This window comes from Saccoglossus kowalevskii, chromosome 2 (genome assembly GCF_978046115.1).
Source record: "Saccoglossus kowalevskii chromosome 2, keSacKowa6.1, whole genome shotgun sequence".
In the NCBI taxonomy this organism is placed as follows: domain Eukaryota; kingdom Metazoa; phylum Hemichordata; class Enteropneusta; family Harrimaniidae; genus Saccoglossus; species Saccoglossus kowalevskii.
In genome coordinates, this window is record NC_140642.1 from 34523297 (window position 1) to 34544133 (window position 20837).

Genomic DNA, 20837 nt, shown 5'->3' on the forward strand with positions numbered 1-20837 from the left:
ACAAACATGTGTTATTATTTAAATATTATGTGTGAAGTTTGAATGTAATTAATCCAGGCATGTTTAAAATACAGGTCCGGATGCAAGCATGCAAGGAAGCACGGATGCACGCAGGTCAATCCGTAAGTCCTCGTTTTCAGCACACTCCCCGTTGCATTTCGAGGGTAGCGAGACTCCCGGGTTCACCAGCGAACTTCGCGAGCATTTTTTCGGCGTCATTTGTATGAACTCATTCAAGTTGTTTGAACCCTAAATACCTAAATAACCAAATAACAGACACCAACTTTTTTGAGGGATGGGAAGGGTGTCCAAACGGGTGTTAATAATGCGTTCACAATTGCACCCATGATCAAATCATGAAACGGTGAACCACGCGGTTATTACTGTGCACAGTTTTGCCCTCAACTCGAGATGTAATAATCTAAGCTCACAATTATTGCCAGATACAACTCGTGAAATGATAGTGTAACGGAGCTGAATGTGCTGTTTGTCTCTTAAAATACACGATAAGTCATTCTACTTGAGTGACAGTAGCTTTATTTGAGTATACAAGGCCCTACCGCATCATACATGCCTCAAATCTCCCTATATCATACCATGTAATCTATAACAGGGCTATAAATATATGGATATAACTAGACAAAAATAGGCATTAAAAATAATGGGACGCGAAACGATGAGCGTTGACTATCAATAACTAGTACATATTGTACTAACTAGCTTAGACTGTTGAATATTCGACTAGTAACGTCGACATTCCTTTGATTCAACATTTGCGAGACCGGCTAGCAAGAGCGAAGTCACCACGACCCAGCGAAATGTTAAATCAATACGAACAATGGAAACAGAGCAAAGCTACTGCAGAAAGACCTCGTTGTGAGTTTACCAAACACACATTTCTCATAGTCTTTTATTGTGGTAACAGTGTTGTTTAGATACGTGGTACCAATACCGTTTTATGGGCGAGCTGTTCATAATTTGCAAGGTAAGTACCATATTGTTAACAGTTGATTCGACCCAAGCAGATGTTGCTATAAATGTACTTGCAGAAAAATCTCCAGGGAAAGTAATGCTGCGAGAAAAACGAATTAGTATCACCATAATTATAACACATAACACACATATAGGTACTCTTTAAAAACAATCATTTAAGGTAGAGATGCAGGTTCGTGGGCACTTGGGAGTGATTTTTTTTTTTTTACTTTTTATTATCCAACAGTCTTGGCTATAGAATATATTGTGAATAGTGGAACGTACTCAAAAACTATTTTAAAATGCAGATACCAGATGCAAATATTCTCTCTTTTGAATGCTTAGCAATATTTAGCAAGGCTGTACATAAATAATCAGAAAGAAACATGGTGAAACAAAGAAATGACGGGATCTTCATATTATGCACTATATTTAACTTTTAACAAAACGATAATACATTTAAATTTGGAACTGAAAACGCCGTCGGGGCATTGTTTTTGGTTGAACAGTGTTACAACAATCGTACAGACAACTAGCATGGGTGTTAATCTATGCATAAACCTGAAGTAGTAAAATTTGAGCTGCTGCCCTGCAAAATTGACAACTGGTAGACAGTTTTCAAAACGACACTTTCTTCATAGTAAACAGATGTACCCATAAACCAATTTTGACAGGAAACAAAAGCATGGTCTAGAAGCTAATTTTTTTGAATCACTTTTGATCTACTACAGTATCCATAAAAAAAATACTAACAAAATTTTAAAATTCATGCAATGAGCTTTCCGATAATATATAGTTTTGTGGAAGGGGGAGGTCATCTTGGTTTCCTAATTAACTAATTAAAATACATATCAGGTAAACTGCATCTCTACCATAAAAACAAAGCTAAAGCTAAAACACTATTGTAATATTATATCCTTTGTTAGTAAATATTCTTTTCAATAAACAGTACTAGTGAAGTGAATGATTGCTCCTCGTTATTAGTACAGTCAATTTATGGTTTGACCTATCAAAAATTGAAACAGAAATAATTTCTTCACAATACATTCCGGGGAGGTGCCCAGATTGATACACTAAAAGTCTAGGAAAATCTAGGCTTCCAAAATATACTTAATTTGCATATATTCAAAATGGCCGTTTGGTTCATATTTACAATACGGAAAATATAACTATTAGGACATGTCTTTAATTCTAGATGACACTTTTTAAATATTCAAGTTGCTGCGATATAGTTTGGTGTGCGTGAATGTATGTGATTGTGAAACATTTGATTGAATAACAATGCCATTTGCATAAATCCAATATGCCCGTCAAAATAGTATCATATAAATGTGCAACCTCGGAGTCTGTTCCTCGCCGTGGGGTGAGGAGGAACATCGATCCCAGTGACCTGATGTTCAACTCCCACCCTCAATCCTGAAACAGTCACTCTTGGTAGCACTGTCACTTCCGGGATCCAGAGTCCTGCATTCGGTATTGCTTACGATCTCACCGAGTGCTGGACGTGGGGGGACGCACAGACAGTGTTGATGGGTGGACCTTGGTCCCCCCAGGATAGAGACCTAAGTCCCTAGGGTAGGTCACTTGTATTCAACCTTTCCCGCTGGACCAAGCGCTACCCGATCGAGCGTTGTTTGAGACTGGAGCCAGCAGAGTCTTGAATCAAATCTCGTGCCCGATCGGATCCTTTGGTTCCTCCCCCAACCCCAGTACCTCTTTTTTGGGGGGGGGATTCGGTGGGACGGGCAAAGGGGGTGGCCACATTCATGAAATATTTCGACCGGTTAGTTGAAAAAAATTCACACACTGAGAGCAGGGTGGCGACCCTCAACCTTCGAGTTGTGGCCAGCCACTGGAACGAATTGTTTTGTGCCGCCAGCACACTGAAGTCTCAGTGGTTGAATGCACCAGCCTCCTAGACCACCAGACACAGCAATTTGTGGGACACCACACGGCTAAGCGGGATATCCTGCAGTTTCATCTGACTCTCGTGGCAGGGGCTTCCTCTGTACAGTGGAATGCGGTTTTGGCTGTTTTAACTGGGCGCACCATCGCCTCAGTTATGCAGACTGGACCCCCCTTTTCTTTTTTTGAGGATGGAAGGAGCAGTCTTGGTGTTTCAGGATCCCACTAACGAATTGGTATAGGTGAGACCCACGAGCCAGTTTGGCTTCTGCCAAGGGCAAGCGGTAAGGACCCAAGCTAAGAAATGACCAAAGTCAGCACCCACTGGCCAGAAGTAGCCAGGAGGCAAGCGTCCCAAGGAAGAAGGGACTAGGTGGTGCCCCTCTACCTTGGGGGTCGCCTAACCAGCTCACAGAAGAAGCAGGTTAGATGCTTCCACTTGCGACAAGGGGGATGGGCAAATGTTCGGCGGGAGGAAGAGTCAGAACCTATCGACTTCTACAGGCTTCTCGGGGTCTCACCTCAGCGGAGGGGAGATCACACTGATGTGGAACCACCGAACCCACACATCTCTGTCACACTGATTGTGTCGATGTATTCCGGTTCAGAGGCAGTGCGTAACCAATCCCTGGACTCTGCAAGAGGCGATACACGGTTACGAGATCCCATTCAGGGCACTGCCAGGAGACCCCCACAATCCTACAAGAGGTAGATAGTTTGCTTACAAAGGGCACTATACACAGGATAGAGGACCCGGCGTTAAATCCGGGCTTCTACTCGAAAGTATTGATGATTTCAAAGGCTACAACTGAGACTACAGGTGGCTGTGCCCCATTCTGGACTTAAGCAGACTGAATCAGTATGAGCTTCCTGGAAACGCCGAGCACCATATTATTTCCATGCTCTGTTTCTACTGGTTAGTCTTACTAGATTTTAGCAATACTTACCCGCATATACCGATACACCCAATGAGTCAGCGACTCCCTCCATTCGCCCAGTTGGGCCAAGTAGTCGAACATGGGGTGCTCCCCAAAACAGGTGGTGCTACTGCTGCACCGGTAAACATCACATCGGTACACATCAATGTGTACCTAGATGGCTGGTTGCTACAAAAACATGTTGGGGTGCACACCTATTGGACGAACAAGCCCAAAGGGAAAATATTGCCCCTGCATTAGATTCAGGACTGCCATATCAACTGGCTCGAGCTGAAAGATTTGCGCTTAGCACTACTTCACTTTCTACCCATAGTTCGAGACCACAGAGTCTTTGCACGGACAACACAGTGGTGGTCTCCTATAGCTACAAGGAGGGCGGGGGCAGATCCCCATGCCGACTCCACCTTCCAGGGGCAAGAAACAGTCAAGCGAATGCCCTCTCGTGGTAGCTCCGTCTCCAGAACGCGATGTGGCGAATAACCTCAATGGGTAACTTCCAGACTGTTTTGACAGCGGGGCAGTCCAAGGTTAGACCTATTCACCACACCTTAGAACGCCAAGCTCCCGACGTACATGACACTCCTGCCGACTCCAGGAGCCTGGGCCAGGGACATTTTGTCGACCACCTTGGACCCACATGGACGGGCACGTCTTTCCTCCCTTTCCGCTATTCACTGGGTACTGGATAAACTTCGACAGGAGCTGTCAATGTAGCTGTACTGTATTTTACGTCATAGAAAATATGATGTATCAAACCTACTAATTAAGAAAGGTATACGCTCGCAATAGGAGTAAGTTGTTAAAATGTTAAATCCAACTACATATTTCCATCAAATCGCGAATTTCAAAATACCTGTTCAATTTTAATGTTTGTCACTATTGTAATTCAAACTGGCAACAGGATATTGAAAAACTCTCTGGGAAAACCGATTCAATAAAGTCAACAACAAAAATCAACATAACAAATTTCAATCAGTTCTCAATAACAGAAAATTACCAAATACATATAACCTTCAAAGGAACACGTGAATATATATTTCGAAACAATTAAAAACTTTAAAATATAAATGTAGATATATAAAACAAGGGAATACAAATGAATGTTGAATGTTCAGCAATAATACCAAACATAATATTATTTAGGTATTAGAATACCCCTCAGCAATGAGACCAAACATAATATTATTTATGTATCAGTACTACCCTCAGCAATAAGACCAAACATAATATTATTTAGATATCAGTACATGCTTCAGCAATAATACCAAACATAATATTATTTAGGTATTAGAATACCCCTCAGCAATGAGACCAAACATAATATTATTTAGGAATCAGAACACCCATCAGCAATGAGACCAAACATAATATTATTTAGGTATTAGAATACCCCTCAGCAATGAGACCAAACATAATATTATTTAGGTATCAGTACATCCCTCAGCAATAAGACCAAGCATAATATTATTTAGGTATCAGAACATTTCTTAGCAATAAGACCAAACATAATATTATTTAGGTATTAGAATACCCCTCAGCAATGAGACCAAACATCATATTATTTAGGTATCAGTACATCCCTCAGCAATAAGACCAAGCATAATATTATTTAGGTATCAGAACATTTCTTAGCAATAAGACCAAACATAATATTATTTAGGTATCAGAACATCCCTCAGCAATGGGACCAAACATAATATTATTTAGGAATCAGAACATCCATCAGCAATGAGACCAAACATAATATTATTTAGGTATTAGAATACCCCTCAGCAATAAGACCAAACATAATATTATTTAGGTATCAGTACATCCCTCAGCAATAAGACCAAGCATAATATTATTTAGGTATCAGAACATTTCTTAGCAATAAGACCAAACATAATATTATTTAGGTATCAGAACATCCCTCAACAATGGGACCAAACATAATATTATTTAGGAATCAGAACATCCATCAGCAATGAGACCAAACATAATATTATTTAGGTATCAGAACACCCCTCAGCAATGAGACTAAACATAATATTATTTAGGTATCAGAACATCCCTCAGCATTGAGACCAACCATAATATTATTTAGGAATCAGAACATTCCCCAGCAATAAGATCAAGCATAATATTATTTAGGTATCAGAACATTCCTTAGCAATAAGACCAAACATAATATTATTTAGGTATCAGAACATCCCTCAACAATGGGACCAAACATAATATTATTTAGGAATCAGAACATCCATCAGCAATGAGATCAAACATAATATTATTTAGGTATCAGAACACCCCTCAGCAATGAGACCAAACATAATATTATTTAGGTATCAGAACATCCCTCAGCAATGAGACCAACCATAATATTATTTAGGTATCAGAACATCCCTCAGCAATGAGACCAAATATAATAATATTTAGGTATCGGAACATCCCCCAGCAATAAGACAAAACATAATATTATTTACGTATCATAACATTCCTCAGCAATAAAACCAAACATAATGTTATTTAGGTATCAGAACATCCATCAGCAATGAGACCAAACATAATATTATTTAGGAATCAGAACATCCATCAGCAATGAGACCAAACATATTATTTAGGTATTAGAATACCCCTCAGCAATAAGACCAAATATAATATTATTTAGGTATCGTAACATCCCCAGCAATAAGACCAATCACAATATTATTTAGATGTCAGGATATCCCTTAGCAATAAGACTAAACATAATGTTATTTAGGTATCAGAACATCCCTCAGCAATGAGACCAAATATAATATTTAGATATCGGAACATCCTCCAGCAATAAGACCAAACATAATATTATTTAGGTATTAGAACATCCCAATTACAATATCGAGGGCGTAGTCACCTGGTGTACAAGTGATAATAAAATAATTGTGATTAATTTAGCAATATTAACATTTTGTATACGCCATGAAACTAAATAAAGAGCAAATTGACAAACACGTTTTTAAGATTCATATAAACCAGGAAGGAAACAACGTTCACAACCAAACGGTCCATTGGAGTAATAATATTAAGCCAACCACTGACATAAATCTGACATAATTTCCGTGGACAAATCCCTGGAATACACGAAGAACCTAGCATATTTTACCAGTTTTTTAAAACCAAAATCGTAATCCAACTCAGAAGCCAATCAACGACGGTTTTGCAGTTAGATGGCACATTTGGTTTCAACTACCCCAGAAAAGTTCTTCGTGTAACTACATGTTCGTATGCAAAGTATTTCCACACAAAAGCGTTGAATCCACCAAAATGTTGTTAGCGATTGGTTTAATGTTGCACAATTTAGCTGTAAAAGTGTGTTATTTTCCCCCCGATTCTGAGATTTGTGAGATTCCCCAAAACAATGAAGCTGGGTGTTCTAACTAGTATTGATCATACTATCCCATAACATCCCAGGTTTATGGGCCAAATCCTACAATGCATTTCAGCAGTCTGTTGACCAGAGAGGTGTTGCACACTTTGAGATTCTCACTAGATGCCAAACAGATAGCTGGCAATACAGGAAGGTCCATGAAATGGATGCCATGGTAGGTGATGAAGCTATGCTTGAGAAGATTTTGAAAAGGACTACAATCCTATATTGCTGGGGAAGCAATTCACAACTCAAGTACACAGAGGATCACAGACAAGTATAACTTATTAATGTTCACAACGAGCATGCCAAACGAGAAGCATGCTGCCTTTTGAGGGGAATGAGTAGGCCTTATAACTCCAGACGAGAAATGTCTGAAAGCAAACTTTATGATTGCATCCCAAAAGAGCATGGCTAATGTAGGCCGTGAAATGCAGAATACTACACAGAAGATGCTATCTGTGCCAACATACACGAATGAATGCGATCTCACCTGTTTCTATGGTTACATGCGGAATCTAATTTTGAATACTTCATTCATTTGAGATGTTTGATGACCTGAGTAATAATCAACGACATTCTGTTCATATAGTGGCATAGATATAGTGGGGATTCAAATAATATGCCACTCTATCACTGCTGTTTTGTTTGGGAAGCATTTAATAGACCATGGATGGCTTTGAGACTCCACCTCATATCAGGTCTACTAAATAAGATGCAGCATCATTGGCAAGTTCACACAGACCACAAGAGCTGATGGCAAATGACTGAACCACTGACTGGTTAATGACCCTCTTCTGCCTAGAAAATGGCATGCTTGCCACTTGGCCACATGCATCCACGGCCAAGCGGCACCTCAACCATAGTGTACTTTGTTATGATTGCACATTATAATACCTTTGACAAGCAGCATTGTTTAAACCCTAAGAAGGTCGTCTATTTCGCACTAACATCATCTCCATTACTTCTGATACTTGAATGTATCAGAAAAGGCCTGCAACTTTGGAGGAGAATATTTTCCCCTTATCCCATGCAAGTATCGTACCGTACCAGCCACCACTAGTCCCATTAAATTGAGTGCCCCTGTGTCATGTAGCCAAAGCAATAATATTGACATCTGGAAAAGAATCCTACTAAGTTCGGCCACAAGATCTAATGACTTCCTTGCCCACCACCAATTTTAATTCGTAAATGTCAAAGCCAAAATTTACCATAGCTATTTCTGTCGAAGTAGACGTGGACACTATTTACGAATATATAACGGTAATACATATCTCTTCTGATATATAATGAAAATAGATATTATCATAAGATAAGATAATATCTTTTTGGTATATAAAGGAACAAAGAGTACGGAAACACATATTACCTGAAAATGTGAACGTACATTTTCTCTGGTATATAACACAGAGCTAGATAATGTACACACTTCACACACAGAACTAAAACAATCAATATGGGATTTCAAGAAACATGCAGTGTTTTATTACAGATACAACAATGAAGTTCAGAGAAACGGATTCTGATTTGAGATCACCAAAGCCTGTTGGTGAGGGAGACGGCTTTCATATTAAGAAACAGTTGACTCTAGGTGATGGTATACTCCTGATGGTCGGCTTAGTCATTGGGTCCGGAATTTTTATTTCACCAAAGGGTGTCTTTATGTACTCTGGCTCAGTTGGCGTTGCGCTTGTAATATGGGTTGTTTGTGGTATATTTTCAATGATGGGCGCTCTATGTATGGCAGAATTGGGAACTACCATTACAAAGTTTGGCGGCGAATACATCTACTTATACAAAATATTTGGCCCATTGCCTGGTTTTGTTTATTTGTGGATTGCAGCAATTATCATCAAGCCTACTGTAGCAGCCATAATTGCACTGACATTTGCTGAGTATGTTGTACATCCAGTATCACTGGCATGTGATACCAACACGCGGAATACCAAACGTCTCATTGCTACATTATGCGTGCGTGAGTACCAACCATCAAAAAATATTTGTGTAGAAAATATGTTTATATCCACATACTGGCAGACAGTTGGTTTTTAAAATGTATATTAGTTTGGTTCTGAACATTTTCTTGAAACAAAATAACAATAAAGCTTATGTGGCAGTTTACTGAGCCGCTGTAATTAGGGGATGTGATGTCATATGATATGATTCAGGTTCAAATTAATTTCGTTTCAGTATTAATTACGTACGTAAACATTATGAGTGTCCGGATGAGTACAAGACTGATAAACCTTTTTTCTTACGCCAAAATTATTACTACGTGTGCCATAATTGTTACTGGATTTTACTTTATAATAGCAGGTAATTGTAATATTACATATGTCTGGTATATGTTATTTATGTCAATGGTATGTTTATGTTAACTAATAGAGCATTGATGAAATTTGACCACAGTATGCTAAATATTGTCTTCTATGATGCTATATAGTCAGTTCCGTTTGATATATATATTTCATTTATTCCCGTGTTTCTGTCACCCATTTCAGTGACACTGGTTTACTGTGAACATATACACGGATTGCCTCTCGACCCAAATGACGAATGTCTTGTAAGGAACAAATGCCCCTCCACACAATTATTTTTTTTTATTTTTAGGCAGTGACTATTAATAATTAGTTTGCTATTAGGTGTTGTTGGCAAACACTTGTTTACACGAATTTATAATAAGTTAAGAACTAGATGAATTAATAAGTTGACAAGTAGACGTTGTCGGCAAACAGTTGTTTACATGAATTTATAATAAGTTGACAACTTGGTGTTGTCGGCAAACACTTGTTTACATGAATTAATAAGTTGATGAGTGGGCGTTGTCGGCAACCACTTGTTTACACGAATTTATAAGAAGTTGACAACAAGATGAATTAATGAGTTGACAACTAGGTGTTGTCAGCAAACACTTGTTTACATGAATTTATAATAAGTTGACAACAAGATGAATTAATGAGTTGACAACTAGGTGTTGTCGGCAAACACTTGTTTACATGAATTTATAATAAGTTGACAAGTAGATGAATTAATAAGTTGACAAATAGGTGTTGTCGGCAAACACTTGTTTACAGGAATTTATAATAAGTTAACAACTAAATGGGTTAATAAGTTGACAAGTAGGCGTTGTCGGCAAACACTTGTTTGCATGAATTTATAATAAGTTGTCGACTACATGAATTAAGAAGTTGACAAGTAGGCGTTGTCGGCAAATACTTGTTTACACGAATTTATAATAAGTTAAAAACTAGATGAATTAATAAGTTGACAAGTAGACGTTGTCGGCAAACACTTGTTTACATGAATTAATAAGTTGACGAGTGGGCGTTGTCAGCAAACACTTGTTTACACGAATTTATAATAAGTTGACAACAAGATGAATTAATAAGTTGACAATTAGGCGTTGTCGGCAAACACTTGTTTACATGCATTTATAATAAGTTAACAACTATATGGATTAATAAGTTGACAAGTAGGCGTTGTCGGCAAACACTTGTTTACACGAATTTATAATAAGTTAAGAACTAGATGAATTAATAAGTTGACAAGTAGACGTTGTCGGCAAACACTTGTTTACATGAATTAATAAGTTGACGAGTGGGCGTTGTCAGCAAACACTTGTTTACACGAATTTATAATAAGTTGACAACAAGATGAATTAATAAGTTGACAACTAGGCGTTGTCGGCAAACACTTGTTTACATGAATTTATAATAAGTTAACAACTATATGGATTAATAAGTTGACAAGTAGGCGTTATCGGCAAACACTTGTTTACAGGAATTTATAATACGTTGACAACTAGGTGTTGTCGGCAAACACTTGTTTACATGAATTAATAAGTTGACGAGTGGGCGTTGTCGGCAAACACTTGTTTACATGAATTTATAACGAGTTGACAATTAGAGGAATTAATAAGATGACAAGTAGGCGTTGTCGGCAAGCAGTTGTTTACATGAATTTATAATAAGTTGACAACTTGGTGTTGTCGGCAAACACTTGTTTACATGAATTAATAAGTTGATGAGTGGGCGTTGTCGGCAACCACTTGTTTACACGAATTTATAATAAGTTGACAACAAGATGAATTAATGAGTTGACAACTAGGTGTTGTCAGGAAACACTTGTTTACATGAATTTATAATAAGTTGACAACAAGATGAATTAATGAGTTGACAACTAGGTGTTGTTGGCAAACACTTGTTTACATGAATTTATAATAAGTTGACAACTAGATGAATTAATAAGTTGACAAATAGGTGTTGTCGGCAAACACTTGTTTACAGGAATTTATAATAATTTAACAACTATATGGATTAATAAGTTGACAAGTAGGCGTTGTCGGCAAACACTTGTTTGCATGAATTTATAATAAGTTGTCGACTACATGAATTAAGAAGTTGACAAGTAGGCGTTGTCGGCAAACACTTGTTTACACGAATTTATAATAAGTTAAGAACTAGATGAATTAATAAGTTGACAAGTAGACGTTGTCGGCAAACACTTGTTTACATGAATTAATAAGTTGACGAGTGGACGTTGTCAGCAAACACTTGTTTACACGAATTTATAATAAGTTGACAACAAGATGAATTAATAAGTTGACAACTAGGCGTTGTCGGCAAACACTTTGTTTACATGAATTTATAATAAGTTAACAACTATATGGATTAATAAGTTGACAAGTAGGCGTTGTCGGCAAACATTTGTTTACACGAATTTATAATAAGTTAAGAACTAGATGAATTAATAAGTTGACAAGTAGACGTTGTCGGCAAACACTTGTTTACATGAATTAATAAGTTGACGAGTGGCGTTGTCAGCAAACACTTGTTTACACGAATTTATAATAAGTTGACAACAAGATGAATTAATTAGTTGACAACTAGGCGTTGTCGGCAAACACTTGTTTACATGAATTTATAATAAGTTGACAACTATATGGATTAATAAGTTGACAAGTAGGCGTTGTCGGCAAACACTTGTTTGCATGAATTTATAATAAGTTGTCGACTACATGAATTAAGAAGTTGACAAGTAGGCGTTGTCGGCAAACATTTGTTTACATGAATTTATAATAAGTTAACAACTATATGGATTAATAAGTTCACAAGTAGGCGTTGTCGGCAAACACTTGTTTGCATGAATTTATAATAAGTTGTCGACTACATGAATTAAGAAGTTGACAAGTAGGCGTTGTCGGCAAACACTTGTTTACATGATTTTATAATACGTTGACAACTAGGCGTAGTCGGCAAACACTTGTTTACATGAATTTATAATAAGTTACCAACTACATGAACTAAGAATTTGACAAGTAGGCGTTGTCGGCAAACACTTGTTTACATGAATTTAAAATAAGTTGACAACTACATGAACTAAGAAGTTGACAAGTAGGCGTTGTCGGCAAACACTTGTTTACATGAATTTATAATACCTTGACAACTAGGTGTTGTCGGCAAACACTTGTTTACCTGAATTTATAATGAGTTGGCAATTAGAGGAATTAATAAGTTGGCAAGTAGGCGTTGTCGGCAAACAGCTGTTTACATAAATTTATAATAAGTTGACAACTAGATGAATTAATAAGTTGACAAGTAGGCGTTGTCGGCAAACACTTGTTTGCATGAATTTATAATAAGTTGTCGACTACATGAATTAATAAGTTGACAACTCGGCGTTGTCGGCAAACACTTGTTTAAATGAATTTATAATAAGTTGACAACTATATGCATTAATAAGTTGACAAGTAGGTGTGCTCGGCAAACACTTGTTTACATGAATTTAAAATAAGTTGTCAACTACATGAACTAAGAAGTTGACAAGTAGGCGTTGTCGGCAAACACTTGCTTACATGAATTTATAATAAGTTGACAACTATATGAATTAATAAGTTGACAAGTAGGTGTTGTCGGTAAACACTTGTTTACATGAATTTATAATAAGTTGACAACTACATGAACTAATCAGTTGACAAGTAGGCGTTGTCGGCAAACACTTGTTTACATGAATTTAAAATAAGTTGACAACTACATGAACTAAGAAGTTGACAAGTAGGCGTTGTCGGCAAACACTTGTTTACATGAATTTATAATACCTTGACAACTACATGAACTAAGAAGTTGACAAGTAGGCGTTGTCGGCAAACACTTGTTTACATGAATTTAAAATAAGTTGTCAACTACATGAATTAATAAGTTGACAAGTAGGCGTTGTCGGCAAACACTTGTTTACTTGAATTTAAAATAAGTTGTCAACGACATGAATAAGAAGTTGACAATTAGGCGTTGTCGGCAAACACTTGTTTACATGAATTTATAATAAGTTGACAACTAGGGATTGTCGGCAAACAGTTGTTTACATGAATTTATAATAAGTTGACATCTACATGAACTAATCAGTTGACAAGTAGGCGTTGCCGGCAAACACTTGTTTACATGAGTTTATAATAAGTCGACAACTAGATGAATTATTAAGTTGACAAGTAGGCGTTGTAGGCAAACACTTGTTTACATGAATTTATAATAAGTTGACAACTACATGAACTAAGAAGTTGACAAGTAGGCGTTGTCGGCAAACACTTGGTTACATGAATTTAAAAAAAATTGACAACTACATGAACTAAGAAGTTGACAAGTAGGCGTTGTCGGCAAACACTTGTTTACATGAATTTATAATAAGTTGACAACTAGATGAATTAATAAGTTGACAAGTAGGCGTTGTCGGCAAACACTTGTTTACATGAATTTATACTAAGTTGACAACTACGTGAACTAAGAAGTTGACAAGTAGGCGTTGTCGGCAAACACTTGTTTACATTAATTTATAATAAGTTGTCAAGTACATGAACTAAGAAGTTGACAAGTAGGCGTTGTCGGCAAACACTTGTTTACATGAATTTATAATAAGTTGTCAAGTACATGAACTAAGAAGTTGACAAGTAGGCGTTGTCGGCAAACACTTGTTTACATGAATTTATAATAAGTTGACAACTATATGAATTAATAAGTTGACAAGTAGGTGTTGTCGGTAAACACTTGTTTGCATGAATTTATAATAAGTTGACAACTACATGAACTAATCAGTTGACAAGTAGGCGTTGTCGGCAAACACTTGTTTACATGAATTTATAATAAGTTGTCAACTACATGAACTAAGAAGTTGACAAGTAGCCGTTGTCGGCAAACACTTGTTTACATGAATTTAAAATAAGTTGACAACTACATATATATATATATATATCTTTATTTCGTACTATGGCCATTGGCCTTATGTACAGATACAAATAAATACATAATAAATTAGATTGGAATGGTCGCAGAAACAAGTAAAGAAAAACAAATATGAAATCATAATACATAACATTTGCATAATTAAGTGTTCTCTTCAAGCATAAGCTGACGTACTTGAAAACTATAAAATATAAATTTACCAAGGTTTAATTGTATATATGGGGTTTGATTCTGGAATAATGAAATAAACTTTATCTCTGTAGGTGGGGAGTAGTAATACTGTGCAATAAACTTCAACCTTAGGGAGCTATATTTGGGACAAACTAATGTAAAGTGGTATTCGTCCTCAATTACATTACAGCCAAAAGGACACAACCTCTGGTTACGTGGAGTACCACTGGCCCTACCCTTTTCAATTTGTAGTACATGGGACGAGATCCTTAATCTACATAAAGCATTTCTGTATATTGCATAAGACTGACCAATATTTGTAAGATATTTCTCACATGTTAATTCATGTTTCACCTTACAATAAGTTACTAGTTTGAAACTTCTATTAATTTCAGAGCTCCAATCTTGTCTGGAAATATCAAAGCACCTCTGTTTAAATAGTTCCAGGAATGCAATAGAGTTACTTACATATTGGTCAATCCAAATATGTCCAAAACCATATTTATAGAGAAGATTTTTAACTGTCAAAGCCCAGCAAAAAGCACCTGCTCCTGCCATATTAAGTTGAAATTTATACGATTCTTTTAAAATATGTGGAGAAACATCACGTATTAGTTTTAACCAAAAACGAATAATTTCAACATTTACATACACTCTAAGATAATGCCGACCCAACTCTCCCCTAACAGCGGAATTAGTGGCAACCAAACTAACACTTAGTAATAATTTGCAAAATTTATTGTGTACTCTCTCCACATCATTAATATCAGAATGTGTGCCCCAAATAGCACTACCGTAGAGGAGAATTGGGAGGATTTTACAATCAAATATACGAAAAGCAACATCAGGCGGCACACCACCCAGATTCTGTATCTTTTTTTCCAAACAAAAAAGTGCTTTACTGGCCTGTTGTGAAACATATTTTTGTGCCTGGTACCACTTTCCAGAACTGGAAAGTATAACCCCCAAATAATTATATTTTGAAACAGTTTCAATGCTTTTACCCTTCCAAAACCATTTTTCACTGTTTTTTAAACGACCCCCTTTCCGAAAAACAATAATTTTAGTTTTCTTAAGGTTCACTGTAAGTCTCCACTTTGAACAATAGTCTGCCAAATTATTTAATAATCGTTGTAAACGAATGGGTGTACTACTAAACAGAGCCAGGTCATCTGCATACAATAGGTAACACAATTTCAAAGCACACAGGTAAACTACAGTTTCATGACCTCGTTGAAAAGCCCCATGAAGATCATTAATGTAGAAACAAAATAAAAGAGGTGAAATCACAGAGCCCTGTTGCAAACCCATACTAATATTAAAGTAGTTAGTTACCCCCCAGGGAGTTTTCACTGCTGCCTTTACATGCTGGTACATTGAATATAAGGAATTAAATAATTTGCCTTTGAGACCGGTCTTCGAAAATTTGTAAAACAATGAGCAATGATGTACCCTATCGAAGGCCTTCTCATAGTCCACAAATGCACAATAGAAACGACCTTTTAACTGAAAGACATATTTTTCCACAAGAGTACGTAAAATGAAAACATTATCTAATGTGCTTCTATGTTTCTGGAAACCACTTTGTTCTTCTACAATTTCATTATAATGTTTTAACCAGGTATTTAACCTATTACTTAATATACTTGTATAAATTTTACTTATGACGTTTAATAACATAATACTCCTATAATTACCGGGGTCATCCTTATTTCCCTTCTTGTATACAGGCGATATTAATCCCCTACCCCATTCATCAGGAAAGATTCCCTGGTCAAATACCTTGTTGTATAAAACAAATAACATTTCATGGATTTCTATGGGAGCATTTTTCCAAAATTCTGTGGGTATACCATCTGGTCCTGGGGCTTTATTTGTCTTTAATTTACTTAAATTTTCCCTAATTTCATCCAAAGAAATAGGCCTATCAAATTCAGAAACATTTAATTCGTTATTTAACACCGCATTATCTTCTAAATCATCCATGTAGTTTTTGATTGATGCGAAAAACTCTTTTTGATTTTCGTCCTCCATCAAAGTTAGAGGGTTAAATAAATCATTAAAATAGTTAAACCATTCAACCTCTGATATACTGTCTGGCACATTGGGCCTATTAGATTTCAAACTCTTCCAAAATTGTTTTGAATTAGGTTGTATCGCCATTTTTAAAAATTCATCACGTTTTTTTCTTTGATAATTATTTTTCTTATCACGAACTAGTTGCCTGTATGAGTATTTAGACTGCAAATAATAGTCTAAGGTAGCCTGACTTCTACAATTTCTGAAACGATTCAATTCTTGATTTACTTCTCTTTTGGTAGTACAACATTCCTTGTCAAACCAGGAGTTAAAATATGACTTGCCAACATAATTAGGTTTGTGCATCATATGTGTGTTACAAGCATATATAGTATCAACTAAATTATTTGCAGCTTTACTTACATTTCCCTGCCTAATATTAACATGAAAATCATGGCGCATCCCCTCAACGTGTTGTAAATTAATATTATTATAATACTTTGGTTTTCCCTTGGTGTCCCACCTTATTTTAGGAGTAGAATAATTGACACTATGTTGAAAGTCATTGACATTCGCAGAATTGGAACCATAAGCAAGTGATATAGCAAATTCAAGTGGCATATGATCATAATCAACCCGAGCTCCAACTGTAAATACATTGAACAATGGAAACGTATTTGGAAATGACAAAACATAGTCAACAACACTTGTCCCAACCTCTGAAATAAAAGTAAAATTCCCACTACCAGTGTTTTTATAAACCCTACCATTCACAATTCTGAGGCCAGTGCTAATGCAAAAATCCAGAAGTTCACTACCATATTTATTGATTTCATTATCCATCGACTCCCTTAAAGGTATATCATTACTTTGCTCTAAATCATCTATTGGCAAATACATTGTATTTAGATCAACACTATCACCATAGTTACCAGTTCTACTATTTAAGTCGCCTACAATTATGACATTACAACCAAATTTTGCAGAATATACAATCAGATCTTTTTCTAATTGATCAAAGTATTTTTCATGTGCAAATATTGAACCCTCGGGAGGTCTGTACACTGTTGCAAATACAAGTATTGTGTGATCATTGCTTATAATCCTAGACCAAACACAGTATGGATCTTTAGAAATATGCTTAATTTTAAATTGACCTATGTTCTTTTTACGAAAAAACACAGAAATTCCACCGGAGGCTCTTCCATATTTTTTTCTTTTTTAGACCACTAACATGTAGTTCCTCATACCCTTCAATCTTAAAATCAAATATGGTACTCACCCAAGTTTCTACCAAACAAACACAGTCAAATGATTTTAAATAATCTACAAAATCATGATCAGCCAACTTTCCTATTAAGCCATTTACATTCCATACTAAAAACTTTAGTTCAGCGTCACTCCCCATGCTATTAAGGCCATGGCCAAATTCCTAGTCATTAACAGTATTTGAATTATTGGACGCAGTAGGAGTTGGCATGGCCACTACAGATACTCTATTGTGTGTCCCTTGCTGCTTTCGTAGTGAGTCACTGGTTTCCAACGGCTTGATAGTTTCTGTTTCTTCATCATACTTGTACACAGTATTGTCAATTTTAATTTTGTCATAAAGTAGTTTTGCTGATTTGCCTTCTTCCCTGGCCTCCATAACATATTTTCCAAGTTCCCACGCAGGTTCCTGATTCTGGGGGTATAATCCTCGCGTATCCAATATTTCGTACCCTTTAGCACACTGGATGCACGAAGGACTTTTTCTCGTTGCTTATATCGAAGAAATCTTGCAACTACAGGTTGTGGACGACTACGTACATGAGTAATGCGATGAACTCGCTCAAATTCCATCTCTTCTGCATGCATATCCAATTTTTCCGAAATAAAACTCCGAAGAGCATCTTCTGTCTCCTGCCAATTTTCAAACCCACTTTGAGGGAGCCCATGAAATATGAGATTATTCCGTAACAACTGTGCTTTAGTTTTATCATTTTCGAATTCAACTGTGTAAAGTTTATCACGCAAATACTTAACTTCATCGGTCAAAAGCTGTATTCTTTCACAATTAATAACTTTCACACCGGATTTCAACTCCCGAACTTCACTAGATAACTGCTGTATTCCATCATCTACCACTTTAATCTGCTACCTCATGTCTTTTTTGAGATCCCGGATTTCAGCAATAATGTGAACAAGTGTAATACCATCATCTCCACTCGAAAGAGAGGACACAGACTGACGTCCACGCGAGTCATCCCCATTTACGGACTGGGATCCAAATACCTCGGTGATTTTCTTCGACTCCATTGAATTAGTTTTCTTTTTTGTCCCTCTTTTAGGTGGCCCGGGATTTAATTCGATATCCCCAGACAATATTAGCAATAAAGATATCAGCGCTACTATCCACTTACACGTGTTCTTCAGTGGGTGTCGGCCATCTTGGATTCCTTTGCAAAACACTTCGGGCATAGCGATATTTCTCTCATTCCACAGACAAGCGAATTCTGAACCAAAACAGTCCCCAGACGAGCCTGCATTCGTATATCGTACTCCATCGACGTTCATCGTTCTAAATAACTCGCACAAGTACCATAACAGGCGAGAAAACACAAACAAAATACAGAGCGACGTAATCACCGATGTTTGCACTGCACGCCCGCTTGACAACTACATGAACTAAGAAGTTGATAAGTAGGCGTTGTCGGGAAATACTTGTTTACATGAATTTATAATACCTTGACAACTACATGAACTAAGAAGTTGACAAGTAGGCGTTGTCGGCAAACACTTGTTTACATGAATTTATAATAAGTTGTCAACTACATGAACTAAGAAGTTGACAAGTAGGCGTTGTCGGCAAACACTTGTTTACATGAATTTAAAATAAGTTGACAACTACATGAACTAAGAAGTTGACAAGTAGGCGTTGTCGGCAAACACTTGTTTACATGAATTTATAATAAGTTGACAACAAGATGAATTAATAAGTTGACAACTAGGCGTTGTCGGCAAACACTTGTTTACATGAATTTATAATAAGTTAACAACTATATGGATTAATAAGTTGACAAGTAGGCGTTGTCGGCAAACACTTGTTTGCATGAATTTATAATAAGTTGTCGACTACATGAATTAAGAAGTTGGCAAGTAGGCGTTGTCGGCAAACATTTGTTTACATGAATTTATAATAAGTTAACAACTATATGGATTAATAAGTTCACAAGTAGGCATTGCCGGCAAACACTTGTTTGCATGAATTTATAATAAGTTGTCGACTACATGAATTAAGAAGTTGACAAGTAGGCGTTGTCGGCAAACACTTGTTTACATGAATTTATAATACGTTGACAACTAGGTGTTGTCGGCAAACACTTGTTTACATGAATTTGTAATGAGTTGACAATTAGAGGAATTAATAAGTTGGCAAGTAGGCGTTGTCGGCAAACATTTGTTTAAATGAATTTATAATAAGTTGACAACTATATGCATTAATAAGTTGACAAGTAGGTGTGCTCGGCAAACACTTGTTTACATGAATTTAAAATAAGTTGACAACTACATGAACTAATCAGTTGACAAGTAGGCGTTGTCGGCAAACACTTGTTTACATGAATTTATAATAAGTTGTCAACTACATGAACTAAGAAGTTGACAAGTAGGCGTTGTCGGCAAACACTTGTTTACATGAATTTATAATAAATTGTCAACTACATGAACTAAGAAGTTGACAAGTAGTCGTTGTCGGCAAACACTTGTTTACATGAATTGATAATAAGTTTACAACTACATGAACTAAGAATTTGACAAGCAGGCGTTGTCGCCAAACACTTGTTTACATGAATTTATAATAAGTTGACAACTACATGAACTAAGAAGTTGACAAGTAGGCGTTGTCGGCAAACACTTGGTTACATGAATTTAAAATAATTTGACAACTACATGAACTAAGAAGTTGACAAGTAGGCGTTGTCGGCAAACACTTGTTTACATGAATTTATAATAAGTTGACAACTAGATGAATTAATAAGTTGACAAGTAGGCGTTTTCGGCAAACACTTGTTTACATGAATTTATAATAAGTTGACAACTATATGAATTAATAAGTTGACAAGTAGGTGTTGTCGGTAAACACTTGTTTGCATGAATTTATAATAAGTTGACAACTACATGAACTAATCAGTTGACAAGTAGGCGTTGTCGGCAAACACTTGTTTACATGAATTTAAA

The 20837-nt window shown here is 36.4% G+C and overlaps 1 protein-coding gene across 2 annotated transcripts in view; it reads left to right on the forward strand.

Annotated features, from left to right (window-relative positions):
* Positions 1 to 870: 870 nt before the first annotated feature.
* The window catches only part of LOC102809552 (Y+L amino acid transporter 2-like), a 60789-nt gene continuing 40822 nt past the window's right edge, over positions 871 to 20837 (forward strand). The window contains exons 1-3 of one of the 2 annotated variants that reach the window (XM_085494871.1): positions 871 to 985; positions 8690 to 9172; positions 9388 to 9513. In XM_085494871.1, the coding sequence (XP_085350997.1) occupies positions 8698 to 9172; positions 9388 to 9513 (601 nt within the window). In that variant the 5' untranslated portion in view covers positions 871 to 985; positions 8690 to 8697. The remainder of the gene's footprint in view (positions 986 to 8689; positions 9173 to 9387; positions 9514 to 20837) is intronic. The other variant, XM_085494876.1, reaches the window with a different exon arrangement.